At 43.6% G+C, this 13,536-nt stretch overlaps 1 protein-coding gene across 4 annotated transcripts in view; it reads left to right on the top strand.

Moving 5' to 3' along the window:
- CRYBG3 (crystallin beta-gamma domain containing 3) overlaps nt 1-13,536 on the top strand; it is a 142,598-nt gene that overhangs the window by 38,242 nt on the left and 90,820 nt on the right. For all 4 annotated transcript variants that reach the window (XM_030581399.1, XM_030581408.1, XM_030581426.1 and 1 more), the window contains one exon: nt 11,862-12,298. In XM_030581399.1, the coding sequence (XP_030437259.1) occupies nt 11,862-12,298 (437 nt within the window). The remainder of the gene's footprint in view (nt 1-11,861; nt 12,299-13,536) is intronic.

The following is a 13,536-nucleotide window of genomic DNA, read 5'->3' as shown; positions in this document are numbered from 1 at the left end:
TGTCTTGATTATCTTGTGTTTTTGATTATTTTAAAAGTAATTATAGATTTTAGGGCTGGCAGAGACTTCTTGTTTTATTATCTCCTCTCACCTCTCTTTTAGCCCCCATCACCAAAAAACTATTCCTAAATGCTAAATCCATCTTTGTCTTGAATATAATTAGTGAAGTGCAGCACTTCCTCAGTTAATATTTATTGTCTAATTGCCTTTATTGTTAGGAAAAATTGAAACAGAATACCAAAAAAAAATTTTGAATCTTATGCCTTTCCTCATCTCATAATTCCACCTCTTCCTGGTATGTCCTGGAAATATAGAGACTGCAGTAGTTAATTATGTCAGTTGCTCAAGAATACCTAATTTTTTCTTTCACACTGTCTGACAAACAGAAGCCTGCTTCATATGTGAGATCCATGTGTTGCAGTGTAGCCACACAGTGCAAAGCAAATGGAAGACAGTATCAAAAGGGGCAACGCTCTTTCTTCACTGATGAGAGAAAATATGCTGACAGTAGTTTTGCCATAGCTATTCTCTGTGGGAATATGTAGGTCTTCCAACTATTTCTTGTTGAATTTTGTTTAATGTACCGTGTTTGAACAACTGCAGCACATAAAATTAAGCTAAAATTGGATACTCATGGAAAACTTGTAAAATAAAGTGAAATTAGTTAAAGCCTTAACTCTGATCTTTATGTCTTGACATGGCATCTCACAAGGTCACACTGGTTGGGGCAATAGTCCCTAATCATGCTACTTTGTAGATTTGTGGTGCCTTTCATACAAGGATCTCAAAACACTCTACTTATACTAATGAATAAAGTGTAGAGCAATACTGTGAGGTAGGTAAGAATGCTGTGCATTTCGCATAGGTAAACTGAGACACTGCAAGGTTAAGTGACTTGTCCAAGGTCATGAGATGAGTTGGTGAGAACCCAGAAGTCTTGACTCCCAGTCCTCTCCTCTTACCATTACATCACACTGTATCTCAACCACAAAATGATACATTTTAAGCGGGGCTGTTGATTAATCACAATTAACTCAGGGGATTAACTCTAATATTAATCACAATTAAAATTTAATCTCAATCACCGTTTTAATCACACTGTTAACAATAGAATACCAATTGAAATGTATTAAATATTTTTGGATTTTTTTCTACATCTTCAAATATATTAATTTCAGTTATAATAGTTACAGTAGAGAGGGCTCACTTTATAGTGTTGTTTTTTATTACAAATATTTGCACTGTAAAAATAATAAACAAAATAAATAGTATTTTTCAATTCACCTCATACGAGTACTTTATGGTGAAAATGCAACTTACAAATGTAGATTTTTTTTTTGGTTACATAACTGCACTCAGAAACAAAAAATGTAAAACTTCAGAGCATAGAAGTCCACTCAATCCTACTTCTTTTTCAGCCAATTGCGAAGACAAAAAAGTTTGTTTACATTTACGGGCGATAATGCTGCCCGCTTGTTGTTTACAATATCACCTGAAAGTGAGAGCAGGGATTCACATGGCACTTTTGTGGCCATCATTGCAAGGTATTTACATGCCAGATATGCTAAACATTTGTATGTCCCTTCATGCTTTGCCCACTATTCCAGAGGACATGCTTCCATGCTGATGATGCTCATTTAAAAAAATAATGCATTAATTAAATATGTGGCTGAACTCCTTGGTGGTAGCAGGGGGGAGAATTGTATGTCTCCTGCTCTGATTTACCCACATTCTGCCATATATTTCATGTTATAGCAGTCTTGGATGAGGACTCAGCACATGTTGTTGTTTGTTTTCACATTAGATTTGATAAAATGCAAAGAAGGTACCAATTTGAGATTTCTAAAGATAGCTACAGCACTTGACCCAAGGTTTAAGAATCTGAAGTGCCTTCCAGAATCTGAGAGGGATGAGGTGTAGAGCTTTTAGAAGTTTTAAAAGAGCAACGCTCCAATGTGAAAACTACAGAACCCGAACCACCAAAAAGGAAAATCAACCTTCTGCTGGTGGCATTTGACTTAGATGATGAAAATGAACATGCGTTGGTCTGCACTGCTTTGGATGGTTATCGAGCAGAACCACTTATCAACATGGATGCATGGCCTCTGGAATGATGGTTGAAGCATGAAGGACATATGAATCTTTAGCGCATCTGGCACATAAATATCTTGCAATGTCGGTTACAATAATACCATGCAAAGGCCTGTTCTCACTTTTAGGTGATATTGTAACCAAGAAGTGGGCAGCATTATCTCCCATAAATGTAAACAAACTTGTTTGTCTGAGCGATTGGTTGAAAAAGTAGTAGGACCGAGTGGGCTTATAGACTCTAAAGTTTTACATTGTTTTATTTTTGAATACAGTTATTTTTTGTACAAAATTTTACATTTGTAAGTTCAACTTCCATGATAAGATTGCACTACAGTACTTGTATTAGGTGAATTGAAAAATACTGTTACTTTTATTTTTTTACAGTGCACGTATTTGTATAGTGAGCATTGTACATTTTGTATTCTCTGTTGTAATTGAAATCAATATATTTGAAAATGTAGAAAATATCCCAAACTGTTTAAATGGTATTCTATTATTGTTTAACAGCACGATTAATTTATTTTAATAGCTTGACAGCCCTAATTTTAAGTGATAATTTGCTGAGGTATAATAGTAATAAAATTAAAATATATGAATATGCTTGCACGGTGTGCTCCCTCCACAAAGTCCAGTATAATAAAACAGATAGTTAACAATGGATTGTCATGGTACTGTCTAGAATTTACGCTTCATAATCAGTGCTCATTTAGGGAGGAAGTTAGTCTAGTCTGAAGTGTCTCACTGTTATGGCTGGAAGCTATGTCTTTTGTTCATGGAAATCTGTGTTTTAATGCTTTTAATATTTTCATTTCATTCACTTGTTGGGATAATGGAAGAGATTGTACTCTTGGCAGATTGACACACAAACCCTGCTAAATTAGCGCCTCTGGCAACTTGAACTGCTGCCCACTCAGTTACTGAGAGAAATCAACAACCAATGGTCACAAATAGCTGCTCTTTATATTTAATGATAAGTAATCCTTATAGCCAAACAGTCTGTCTTTAGGGTATTACTGTATCCTTGGGACTTGATTCGGCACTTCAGTGGGACTATTTATGGTAGCAGTGAACACTGTCCAATTGTGTGTGTTGGATTAGCCCCTTAGCCATTAATGAAATGTCCTTAATCTTGGTTTGAGTCAAGTTATTTGTCTTATGTTATATTCTTGGATTACCTTTCTCCACTAGCTGGGTTGCAAATGAAATGAGCTTAGAGGCAGGGGGACTGGAAAGTGAAAGTCAGGGAGGGCAGTGCTGCCTCTGTTGTGCTCTCAAAGAGATGGGAAGTTGTGCATGAGTGTTCCAGCAACAACAAAGGCTTATTGGATATAAAGACAGTGCAGTCTTGCCTCATTAATTTGGATACTCCAGTGCCACAATATATAAATTTAAAAGACAGAACAGGAGCAGTGTTGCTTGTACAATGCCTAGCACAGTGGGATTGTGATTTATATTGGAGGCTCAAGGGGCTACCGTATTGCAAAAGATAAAGAAAATAATTAACAAAAATACCTTCTTAGAGCACAGACAAGTGTGAGGCAAGGGGGAGAATATTTGAAATATGAAGAAGAGGATTGATACACTTGTGTGTTGGGAAATGATAGCTTTGCAGAGCTTCTGTTGTCAGACTTAATATGTGCATTGAAATAATACACGTTGACTTGCTGCAATTTAAATGTTTCTCAGGAGTTTTGCTGTATCAGCATAGGCACACCTGCCTGCAACGCTCCCTACTGTTAAAGACTTAAAAGTCTACTTTCACATGGAACCCCCCAATTACCCTGAGTTGTGTAAGTGATTCAGTGTTTGTACAAGCAGGGACTACCAAACAACTTTGCAATGGGCCATGAATCATGATTAAAACGGAAGGGCACAAGCTTACAGGCTTTCTGTGCACAGAGCTGCCAAAGTAGGAGTTTCGTGTGTGGAGAGTATGCAGGACTGGACTTCTGGTCCCCAGAAATGCAAGATTAATTCACTAGCTAACCCACTGTGGTGCCTGGCTCCTGAAAACACATCTTCCTCTTTAAAATTAATTTTTTTTTGCAAAAATTGAAAGTAGAAGAAATCTGTTGTGAATTAATAAAATGTTGTCAATCAGTAAGTAAACCAAGCAAAAAATTCTTACATAGAGTACTTAGTTCCTGCTAGATGGGAATTTAGTAATGTGCTCTCCCTTGGGCTTCATCTGCATGCTGCTTGTAAAGTTTGACTAATGCAGAATATGGCAGCCTGCTTGCTTGGAAGTGCCATGTGCAGAGATAACTTCACTGCTGCATTCAGAGAGCTATGCTGATTTCTAATTCACTTCCAGGGACACTTCTAGTGGATGCTGTTGACCAGTATAGCAATCAACGGCATGTTGGCTAAAACAGACATCATCACATCCCCTTGTGATACTTCAGTTGGTCAGAAAAAGGTCTGGGAAGCAGATGGGATTCAGGAAGGGGCCTTCAACTATGCTGCTTGTATTTCCCCCTTCTTGATCTGAGAGAGACAGAGCTGTGTAAGAGCACTTTGCAAGGCCTTTCTTTTACCAGGCTTTTGTGAAAGGGTTAATCTTAGTGATGTTGAAAGGGTGTATTAAGGCCTAGGGGAGTGACCATTGAATATTGGGGATGGGGGGATTGATGTATTTGTGGATGGATGAGTAACTGATGAGCCCATGATGATGAGTGTGGCACAAAACCATCAATACAGTAGAAAATCCTGCTTATAGATGGTCCTTGTTGATTAACTGAGCAAGGAATATAGTTTCATTTTACATGATTCATAATTATTCTGCATGTGCCGTGTGGTTTGGTACACTACATTTAATTTAAACTTTTATTAAATTTCATTACGATGCCAGTATCTGGCACACTGGTAAATGTTTTCGGAAACCTTTTTGTAAAAGCAAAATACCTTTCTTTAGCACTGACTCTGTCATTAATCTTTGCTGAAGAGTGAAGGGAAAAGGCCTTTTTTGTATACATGGTATGGAGATTATTGAAGTGTAAATTAGTTAAGGTTCTACTTTACTTTAGTTGATGTTCATTTGCATTGTTTCTCCTTTTTTCAATACCATAGCCTGAAGAAAGGGAATTATGCCACAGAACTAAACACGTTAATAACTAGGCTTATGAAATAGCAGAGTAAAAATACTCCACTCTTTGAAGGAAAAAAATAAATAGTAAAATATTTAATTGGAGGTCAAAGATCAATGTATTTAACTATAAGAAAAACTCTTAAGTAACATGTTGCCTGCCTCATCAAAATTATCGCTGGTCCCCATGTCTAAAAGGAAGCACTTCATTAAAATACTGCTTTTCATCACCCAGGCTTGTCAAGCATTGGGTAGTTTTACCGGACAAAACTCTTATTCTATCTACTTAAAATAACTAGCATAGCACTCAGTATGCCCATCTCAATTATCTAAAAGAGATGTGTCCTCAAATAAAAACAGCACAAAGGAGTTAATGAAAATACTGACCTACTGCATGCATAGTATAAGTGAGTGTTAACTGTTACACAATAGAGTTGCTTACTCTTATCCAGAGGTATTGCTGATTATAAAGATCCTGCACAGATTTATATTTATTCAAATTCTTCGTTCCCTGTCCTTTTGATCAGAATAAGTTCTTATGAATTACAGCTAAGGAGGGCGTGGGTATTTTCATACCTGAACATATTAGTTTGAGAGAGACAGAGCCTACTGGTACCTCCCCAAGGAAAGAAATGTAAAAAGGTATTTTGCTTGCAAGCTGGTATGGGCTCTTGGTCTCTGAGGGTACATCTACACTACGGGATTATTCTGATTTTACATAAACCGGTTTTATAAAACAGATTGTATAAAGTCGAGTACACGCGGCCACACTAAGCACATTAATTCGACGGTGTACGTCCATGGTCCGAGGCTAGCGTCGATTTCTGGAGCAATGCACTGTGGGTAGCTATCCCGCAGCTATCCCATAGTTCCCGCAGTCTCCCCCGCCCCTTGGAATTATGGGTTGAGAGCCCAGTGCCTGATGGGGCAAAAATCATTGTCGCGGGTGGTTCTGGGTACAGCCTCACCCCTCCCTTCGTGAAAGCAGCAGACAACCATTTCGCGCCTTTTTTCCTGGGTGAACTGTGCAAACGCCATAGCACAGCAAGCATGGACCCTGCTCAGATCAATACCGCAATAGTGGACGTTGTAAACACCTCGCGCATTCTCGTGCAGTCTATGCTGAACCGGGACCTGCAAAGCCAGGCGAGGAGGAGGCGGCGGCTACGGCAGCGCGGCGACGAGAGTGATGAGGACATGGACACAGAATTATCTCAAACCACGGGCCCCTGCACTTTGGAGATCCTGCTGGTAATGGGGCAGGTTCTAGCCATTGAACGCCGATTTTGGGCCCGGGAAACAAGCACAGACTGGTGGGACCGCATAGTTTTGCAGGTGTGGGACGATTCCCAGTGGCTGCGAAACTTTCGCATGCATAAGGGCACTTTCATGGAACTTTGTGACTTGCTTTCCTCTGCCCTGAAACACCATAATACCAAGATGAGAGCAGCCCTCACAGTGGAGAAGCGAGTGGCAATAGCCCTCTGGAAGCTTGCAACGCCAGACAGCTACCGGTCAGTCGGGAATCAATTTGGAGTGGGCAAATCTACTGTGGGGGCTGCTGTGATGCAAGTAGCCAAAGGAATCATTAAGTTGCTGCTACGAAAGGTTGTGACCCTGGGAAACATGCAGGTCATAGTGGATGGCTTTGCTGCAATGGGATTCCCTAGCTGTGGTGGGTCGATAGATGGAACCCATATCCCTATCTTGGCACCAGAGCACCAGGGCACCCAGTACATAAACCGCAAGGGGTACTTTTCAATGGTGCTGCAAGCACTGGTGGATCACAAGGGACGTTTCACCAACATCCACGTGGGATGGCCAGGAAGGGTTCACGATGCTCACGTCTTCAGAAGCACTGCTCTGTTTAAACTGCTGCAGCAAGGGAATTACTTCCCAGACCAGAAAATAACAGTTGGGGATGTTGAAATGCCTGTCGTTATCCTGGGTGACCCAGCCTACCCCTTGATGCCATGGCTCATGAAGCCATACACAGGCAGCCTGGACAGTGATCAGGAGCTGTTCAATTACAGGCTGAGCAAGTGCAGAATGGTGGTAGAATGTGCATTTGGCCGTTTAAAGGCACGCTGGCGCACATTACTCACTCGCTCAGACCTCAGCCAAACCAGTGTCCCCTTTGTTATTGCTGCTTGCTGTGTGCTCCACAATCTCTGTGAGAGTAAGGGGGAGACCTTCATGGCGGGGTGGGAGGCTGAGGCAAATCACCTGGCTGCTGATTATGCGCAGCCAGACACTGGGGCAATTAGAAGAGCACACCAGGAAGTGGTGCACATCAGAGAAGCTTTGAAAACGAGTTTCATCATGGGCCAGGGTACGGTGTGACTGCTATGCGTGTTTCCCCTTCATGAACACCCCCCCTTTATTGACTCCTTGCCTGTAAGCAACCCACCCTCCCCCTTCGATTACAGCTTGCTTAAGGAAATAAAGTCACTATCGTTTAAAAACCATGTATTCATTATTAAAAAGTAATTATAAAAAGAGGCTGAGAACTGACTGACAAGGTATCCCGGGTGTGGTTTGGGAGGAGCATAGGAGGGAAGGAAAAGGCCATTAAATGCATTTCAATGTAATGACAGCCTTCTGGTTGGACTGTCCACGAGGGTGGAGTGGGCTGGTGCACGAAGCCTTCCCCCATGCGTTCTTACACGTCTGGGTGAGGAAGATATGGAACGTGGTGAGGGTGGTTACACAGGGGCTGCAGCGGCACTCTGTGACCCCGCTGCACTTCCTGAAGATCAACCAGATGTCAGAGGATATCAGTTTGATCACGCAGCAGCTCCAGGGTTGCATCCCGCCACCGCTGGTCTTCCTGCCTACACTTCTGATCTTCCTGCCGCCACTTCTCATCTCGAGCGTCTCTCCTATCCTCACGTTCATCCCTCCTGTCCTCACGTTCACTGGCATCTTTCCTGTACTTTGCTACCACGTCCTTCCAGTCATTCAGATGAGCTCTTTCATTGCGGGTTACTTCCGTGATTTCCGAGAACATTTCGTCTCGCGTCTTCTTTTTCCTCCGCCTTATCCGAGAGAGCCTTCGGGATGGAGTAGGGAGGCTTGAAAAATGTGCAGCTGCATGAGGGAGGGAAAAAAGGGAGAGAAGTATTTAAAAAGATACATTTTACAGAACAATGGTTATACTCTTTCACAGTGAACAACACTATTCACCTTACATAGCACATGTGATTTCACTACAAGGTCGCATTTTGCATCTTAATATTGAGTGCCTGCGGCACTGGTGTTACAGATCTCACAGACGCAGGTCCGGGCATCAGAATTCAGCTTGCATGCGGCCATGGTAAGCCATTGTCTTTCGGCTTCTCCAGCCTTCATATACACAGTGCCCTCTGATGCTTCTTCCTGTTAACATGCAGCAGCAGAAGCCAACCCCCCTATCCAATTCTCTAGGATGATTTGCTTTACCCCTCCCCCCACTGCTTGGCTGGTATCATGGAAGATCACTGCTAATCACCCCCCTTTTCCCCCCCTCCACCGCGTGGCTGGTAGCTGGGACGATTCCTGCTAGCCAAACACAAAAAAGCTTAGCGCTATCCTTCCTCCCCTCCCCCCGCTTGGCTGCGTGCAAGGAAGGATTTCTTTTAAGCAGCAGCCCAGTAGGAAAATGGCCATCTCTGTCCCCCCTTAATTAAATTCCTGAATTTCAACCAGGTTACCATGAACGATATCACTCTGCTTAGAATAACAGAGCAAGATAAAAGAACGGATGTTTCTTGAATGCCAGCAATCACCGGGACCATACGCAGCTATGCTTTGTCATGCAGTGATACCCGATTAGTTGCTACATGCATGGCGTGGTAAAGTGTCCTACCATGGTGGATGGAACAAGGCTGCCTTGCGCAGAAACCTTCTGCAAAGCCTTTTGGAGTACCTCCAGGAGTGCTTCATGGAGATGTCCCTGGAGGATTTCCGCTCCATCCCCAGACATGTTAACAAACTTTTCCAGTAACTTTACTGGCTGCAAATGCATCCCAAGCCCTCATGGCAAATCAATCATTAAAAAACGCTTGCTTTTAAACCATGTTTTATATTTACAAAGGTACACTCACCAGAGGTCCCTTCCATGGCTTCATTGTGTGGGATGGTTGCTTGGGAGGGCTGGGAGGGTAATTCCGTCTGGGTCACAAAAAGCTCCTGGCTGTTGGGGCTAATGGAGTGCTGTGTGCTCGCTGCAAGGTCGTCGTCCTTCTCTTCCTCCTCCTCATCTTCCCCCTCCGCAGAATCCTCAGCCATGGTTGAGATTATAACCCCCACCTCAATCCACGGACAGGAGTGGCGTAGTGGTGGCACAGCCCCCTAAAATTGCATGCAGCTCAGCGTAGAAGCGGCATGTTTTCGGCCCTGACTCGCACCTTCCATTTGCTGCTTTGGTTTTCTGGTAGGCTTGTCTGAGCTCCTTAACTTTCACTCTGCACTGCACTGAGTCCCTGGTGTGGCCTTTGGCCATCATGGCCTTGGAAATTTTTTCAAATATTTTTTCATTTCGTCTTTTGGAACGGAGTTCTGTTAGCACTGAATCCTCTCCCCATATAGCGATCAGATCCAGTACCTCCCGTGCGGTCCATGCTGGAGCTCTTTTTCGATTCTCCGACTGCATTGCTACCTGTGCTGATGAGCTCTGTGTGGTCACCTGTGCTAATCACAGCTCCATGCTGGCCAAACAGGAAATGAAATTCAAAAGTTTGCGGGGCTTTTCCTGTATACCTGGCCAGTGCATCCGAGTTCAGACTACTGCCCAGAGCGGTCACAGTGGTGCACTGTGGGATACCGCCCGGAGGCCAATACCATCGATTTGCGGCCACACTAACCCTAATCCGATATGGTAATACCGATTTTAGCGCTACTCCTCTCGTCGGGGAGGAGTACAGAAACCGATATAAAGAGCCCTTTATGTCAATATAAAGGGCCTTGTAGTGTGGACGGGTACAGCGTTAAATCGGTTTAACGCTGCTAAAATCGGTTTAAACACGTAGTGTAGACTAGGCCTGAGACTGTGTGTTTTCTGCAGAAGTAATCCACTGTCATTTTTAAGCTGATGAAGGACAAGAGCCTAATTCGATCTCTCTCAGTTTGAGGAATCCCCTCTCCTTGCTCAAAACAGTGGTCAGAGATCCTCCTTTACAGAAATGAGTGATAAAAAATTGCTTAATGGGAAGAATTGGTAACTTCAGATAAAGGACATGAATCGATCTGCCCATTTAAAAGGCAAATATGCATGTTTCCCTTATGTAATGTGTGTGCATAAGTAATTAATTATTTTTTTAATAAAGCCCATCTTTAAGGCATGATTCCGCAACCCTCCCTCATGTGAGTAGTCACACTGACTGCACTGGGACTACTTGCACGTGAGTGAAGTCTACTCACATACACTAAGGATGAAAGAACTGGATCCTGTATCCCAAACCACTTCACAGCCTTAGCTAATAAATATTTCCTGCTTGCTTGCAATACCATTCTATGAAAAACTGTTCCATGTTTCATCTTTTTTTTGCCAGCTCAAATTATTTTTGTTCTGTTTCCATCATACAGTGCTTTACCTCCACAACCATTGTCCTGTGAGCCTCAAAGCCCATGCCTGTTTTTCATAAAAGTAGCCTTTCAAGACATCTGTTAAAATCAAAAGTACTTTTTTAAATTGCAAGTCCTTGGTAATGGGGCCAGTTTCTGCCACAGAAAGTAGAGGTATCTTAAATAGCAGAACAGAGTAAAGGAGATTGGACAAAGCTCTTAAGAATGGTTTCGTAAATAGCAGAGCAGCCAGAAGTAATATAATGCTTAGAGACAGTTTAAGGTTTTTGGAGTAGAGCAAGGGCGGGCAAACCTTTTGGCCTGAGGGCTGCATCGAGTTTAATAAATTGTATGGAGGGCTGGTTAGGGGGAGGGGTCGTGGCCCGACCTCCTACCTCCTATCTGCCCCGCCTCCGGGACTCCTGCCCCATCCAAACTCCTCCTCCTCCCCCCCCCATTCCCTGGTGGCTGCACTGGGACCCCTGCCCCAACCACACACGTCCGCTCCCTGTCGCCTGACCACTCCCGGACCCCTACTGCCTCACCCAATCCCTTCTCATATTCCTGACAGCCCCCCGGGACCCCTGCCACATCCAACCACCCCTTCTCCCTGTCCCCCAACTTCCTTCTGCCACCCCATCCAACCCCCCGCTTCTTCCTGACTGCCCCCCCCATGGACTCCTGCCCCCCCAACTGCCCTGACCCCTATCCTCACTCCTGCCCACGTCCTGAATTCCCCTGCCCTCTATCCATCCCCACCTGCTCCCTGCCTCCTTACTGTGCTGCCTGGAGCGCTGGTGATGCAACAGCCGCACTGCCCAGCTGGAGCTGGGCCATGCTGCTGCTGCCACTGCGCAGCACAGAGCACTGGATCAGGCCAGGCTCTGCAGCTGCGCTGCCCCAGGAGCTCACAGCCCCACCATCCAGAGCATTGCGCCAGCAACAGAGCGAGCGAGCTGAAGCTGCAGGGGAGGGGAAACAGCAAGGGAGGGGCTGGGGCTAGCCTCCTGGGCTGGGCAAGACAGTCCCATGGGCCGGATGTGGCCCGCGGGCCGTAGATTGCCCACCTCTGGAGTAGAGTCTGAAAATCATTGTATTGGTTCTGTTTCAACATTATTGTTCATGATATTTTTTTTTAAAGATTTCTCAAAATGCAGAGAAGAACCACTCCATGGAAGATCTAAGCAACTCTATTATCACGGAAGAATTAAAAAAGGCTAATAGCCTTCCCAGTTTGGCTCCTGGCCGCAAAACAGCAGATCGTGACAGACAACCCAAAGAAGGCTTTTTCCAGTTCCTTGGAAGCTTATTTAATATTGGATCAAAATCTTCTTTGGGAGAATCTAAACAGTCTGCCCTCCGAGATGGACACAACAGACCTGGAAAGGATTTGCAGAACCCAACTGTCCTTCAGGAAGATGGGATCACAAAGCATCGGAAAACTGAAATATTTGTCATTTCCACTGCTGGAACAGAAGAGGTAGCAGTGCCTAAAGAAGAGCCTGCCTTGGTTAATATCAGGGAGGTTGGCTCTCAGGATTTACAGAGAGGACAGGAGCAAGCTGCTGGTGCACTAATGTAAGTTCTAAAATTTTAATACTTAAATTTAATATTAAAAATGTCTAATGGCTGCAGTGACTAGCTCTGCTGTATGTTTTTGGTAGATGTCCCATATCTGCAGACCTATGATAGTCTGGGGTGCAATCCAGACCAGTGAGGGGCTGTCACCACATGCCATGCAACCTTGGGTGCCTCACAATGTTTTGCTGCTGTAGCTCCCATCTGGGCTGCTCACAAACAACATGCAGGTCACACCCTGCGTGTCTGTATAGCTGCAGCCTGCCAGCCACACATCAGTCACACTCTAGCTTCCAGCAGCATTGGTTACTACTTGCAGGGTGACCCCAACACACTCCCAGTCCTGGATTTTCCCACAAAAATATGCATTCTGCACTGGCTAGCCCATTCCTGGATAGTCCAGATATATTTGGTAAGATGCTCCTCTAAAGGAATCAAAATACAAGTCTTCTACTTTAAATTTAATTACCCAAACACTTCACAACACTGGATTAGTTGTAATTAAAGAATAAAACAAGTTTATTTAACTACAAAGAGAGAGTTTTTGTGTGTGTACAAGTATAAGGCATTAAAGTCAAATAGTTATAAGAGAAATAAAAATAAAACATTTTCTAAACTTAACAGACTAGACTTGGTCAAGATAAAGTTCTTACCACAGGTTCACAGTAACATTGCAGACCAAATTCTCAGATCAGGATCTGCTCCCAAAGTCTAACGTTTGTTTTGTTCTCTTAGGAGAAGAGAGGGAGACGGATAGGGAGAGAGAACTTGAGGTGTTTTTGTCGCTTGCTTTTATAGTTCAGTCACCCTTTGAAATGTATTTTCCTGTGTGTAACTCCTTAGATAAAGTTCATTCCTGCTGTGAGGACAAGAGACAAGGAATCTGGTGGAGAAACAGGCTGCTTGCTGTTTTTTCTCATCTCTGTTCGCTGAAATGCAGATTTTCCTTGCCTTCTGACTTCTTCCCCCTCCTATCTGAGGATCCTGTTTAAAACCTGTATGTAAATTGGTGTAAATTCACATTCCTTTGCTTAAGGCAGACCTATTTAACCAGTTCTGCCTAATCAATGGGTTCGAACATGTGCCTAAATGGTGAGTTCAAACATATGTCCCAGCGTAGGAGGGGACATTTTCCCGAAGTATTAGAACAGTAGGGTAAGGGCTAGAGGGATCAGATAGTCCTGAAACACAGTCAGCGTTTCATGGGTGTGGAAGAAGGGAGGAATGAATTTATTTCC

The sequence above is a fragment of the Gopherus evgoodei genome, chromosome 1, assembly GCF_007399415.2.
Source record: "Gopherus evgoodei ecotype Sinaloan lineage chromosome 1, rGopEvg1_v1.p, whole genome shotgun sequence".
Classification (NCBI taxonomy): Eukaryota; Metazoa; Chordata; order Testudines; family Testudinidae; genus Gopherus; species Gopherus evgoodei.
The sequence above is the reverse complement of the archived record's forward strand: the minus strand, read 5'-3'. Positions and strand labels throughout refer to the sequence as shown.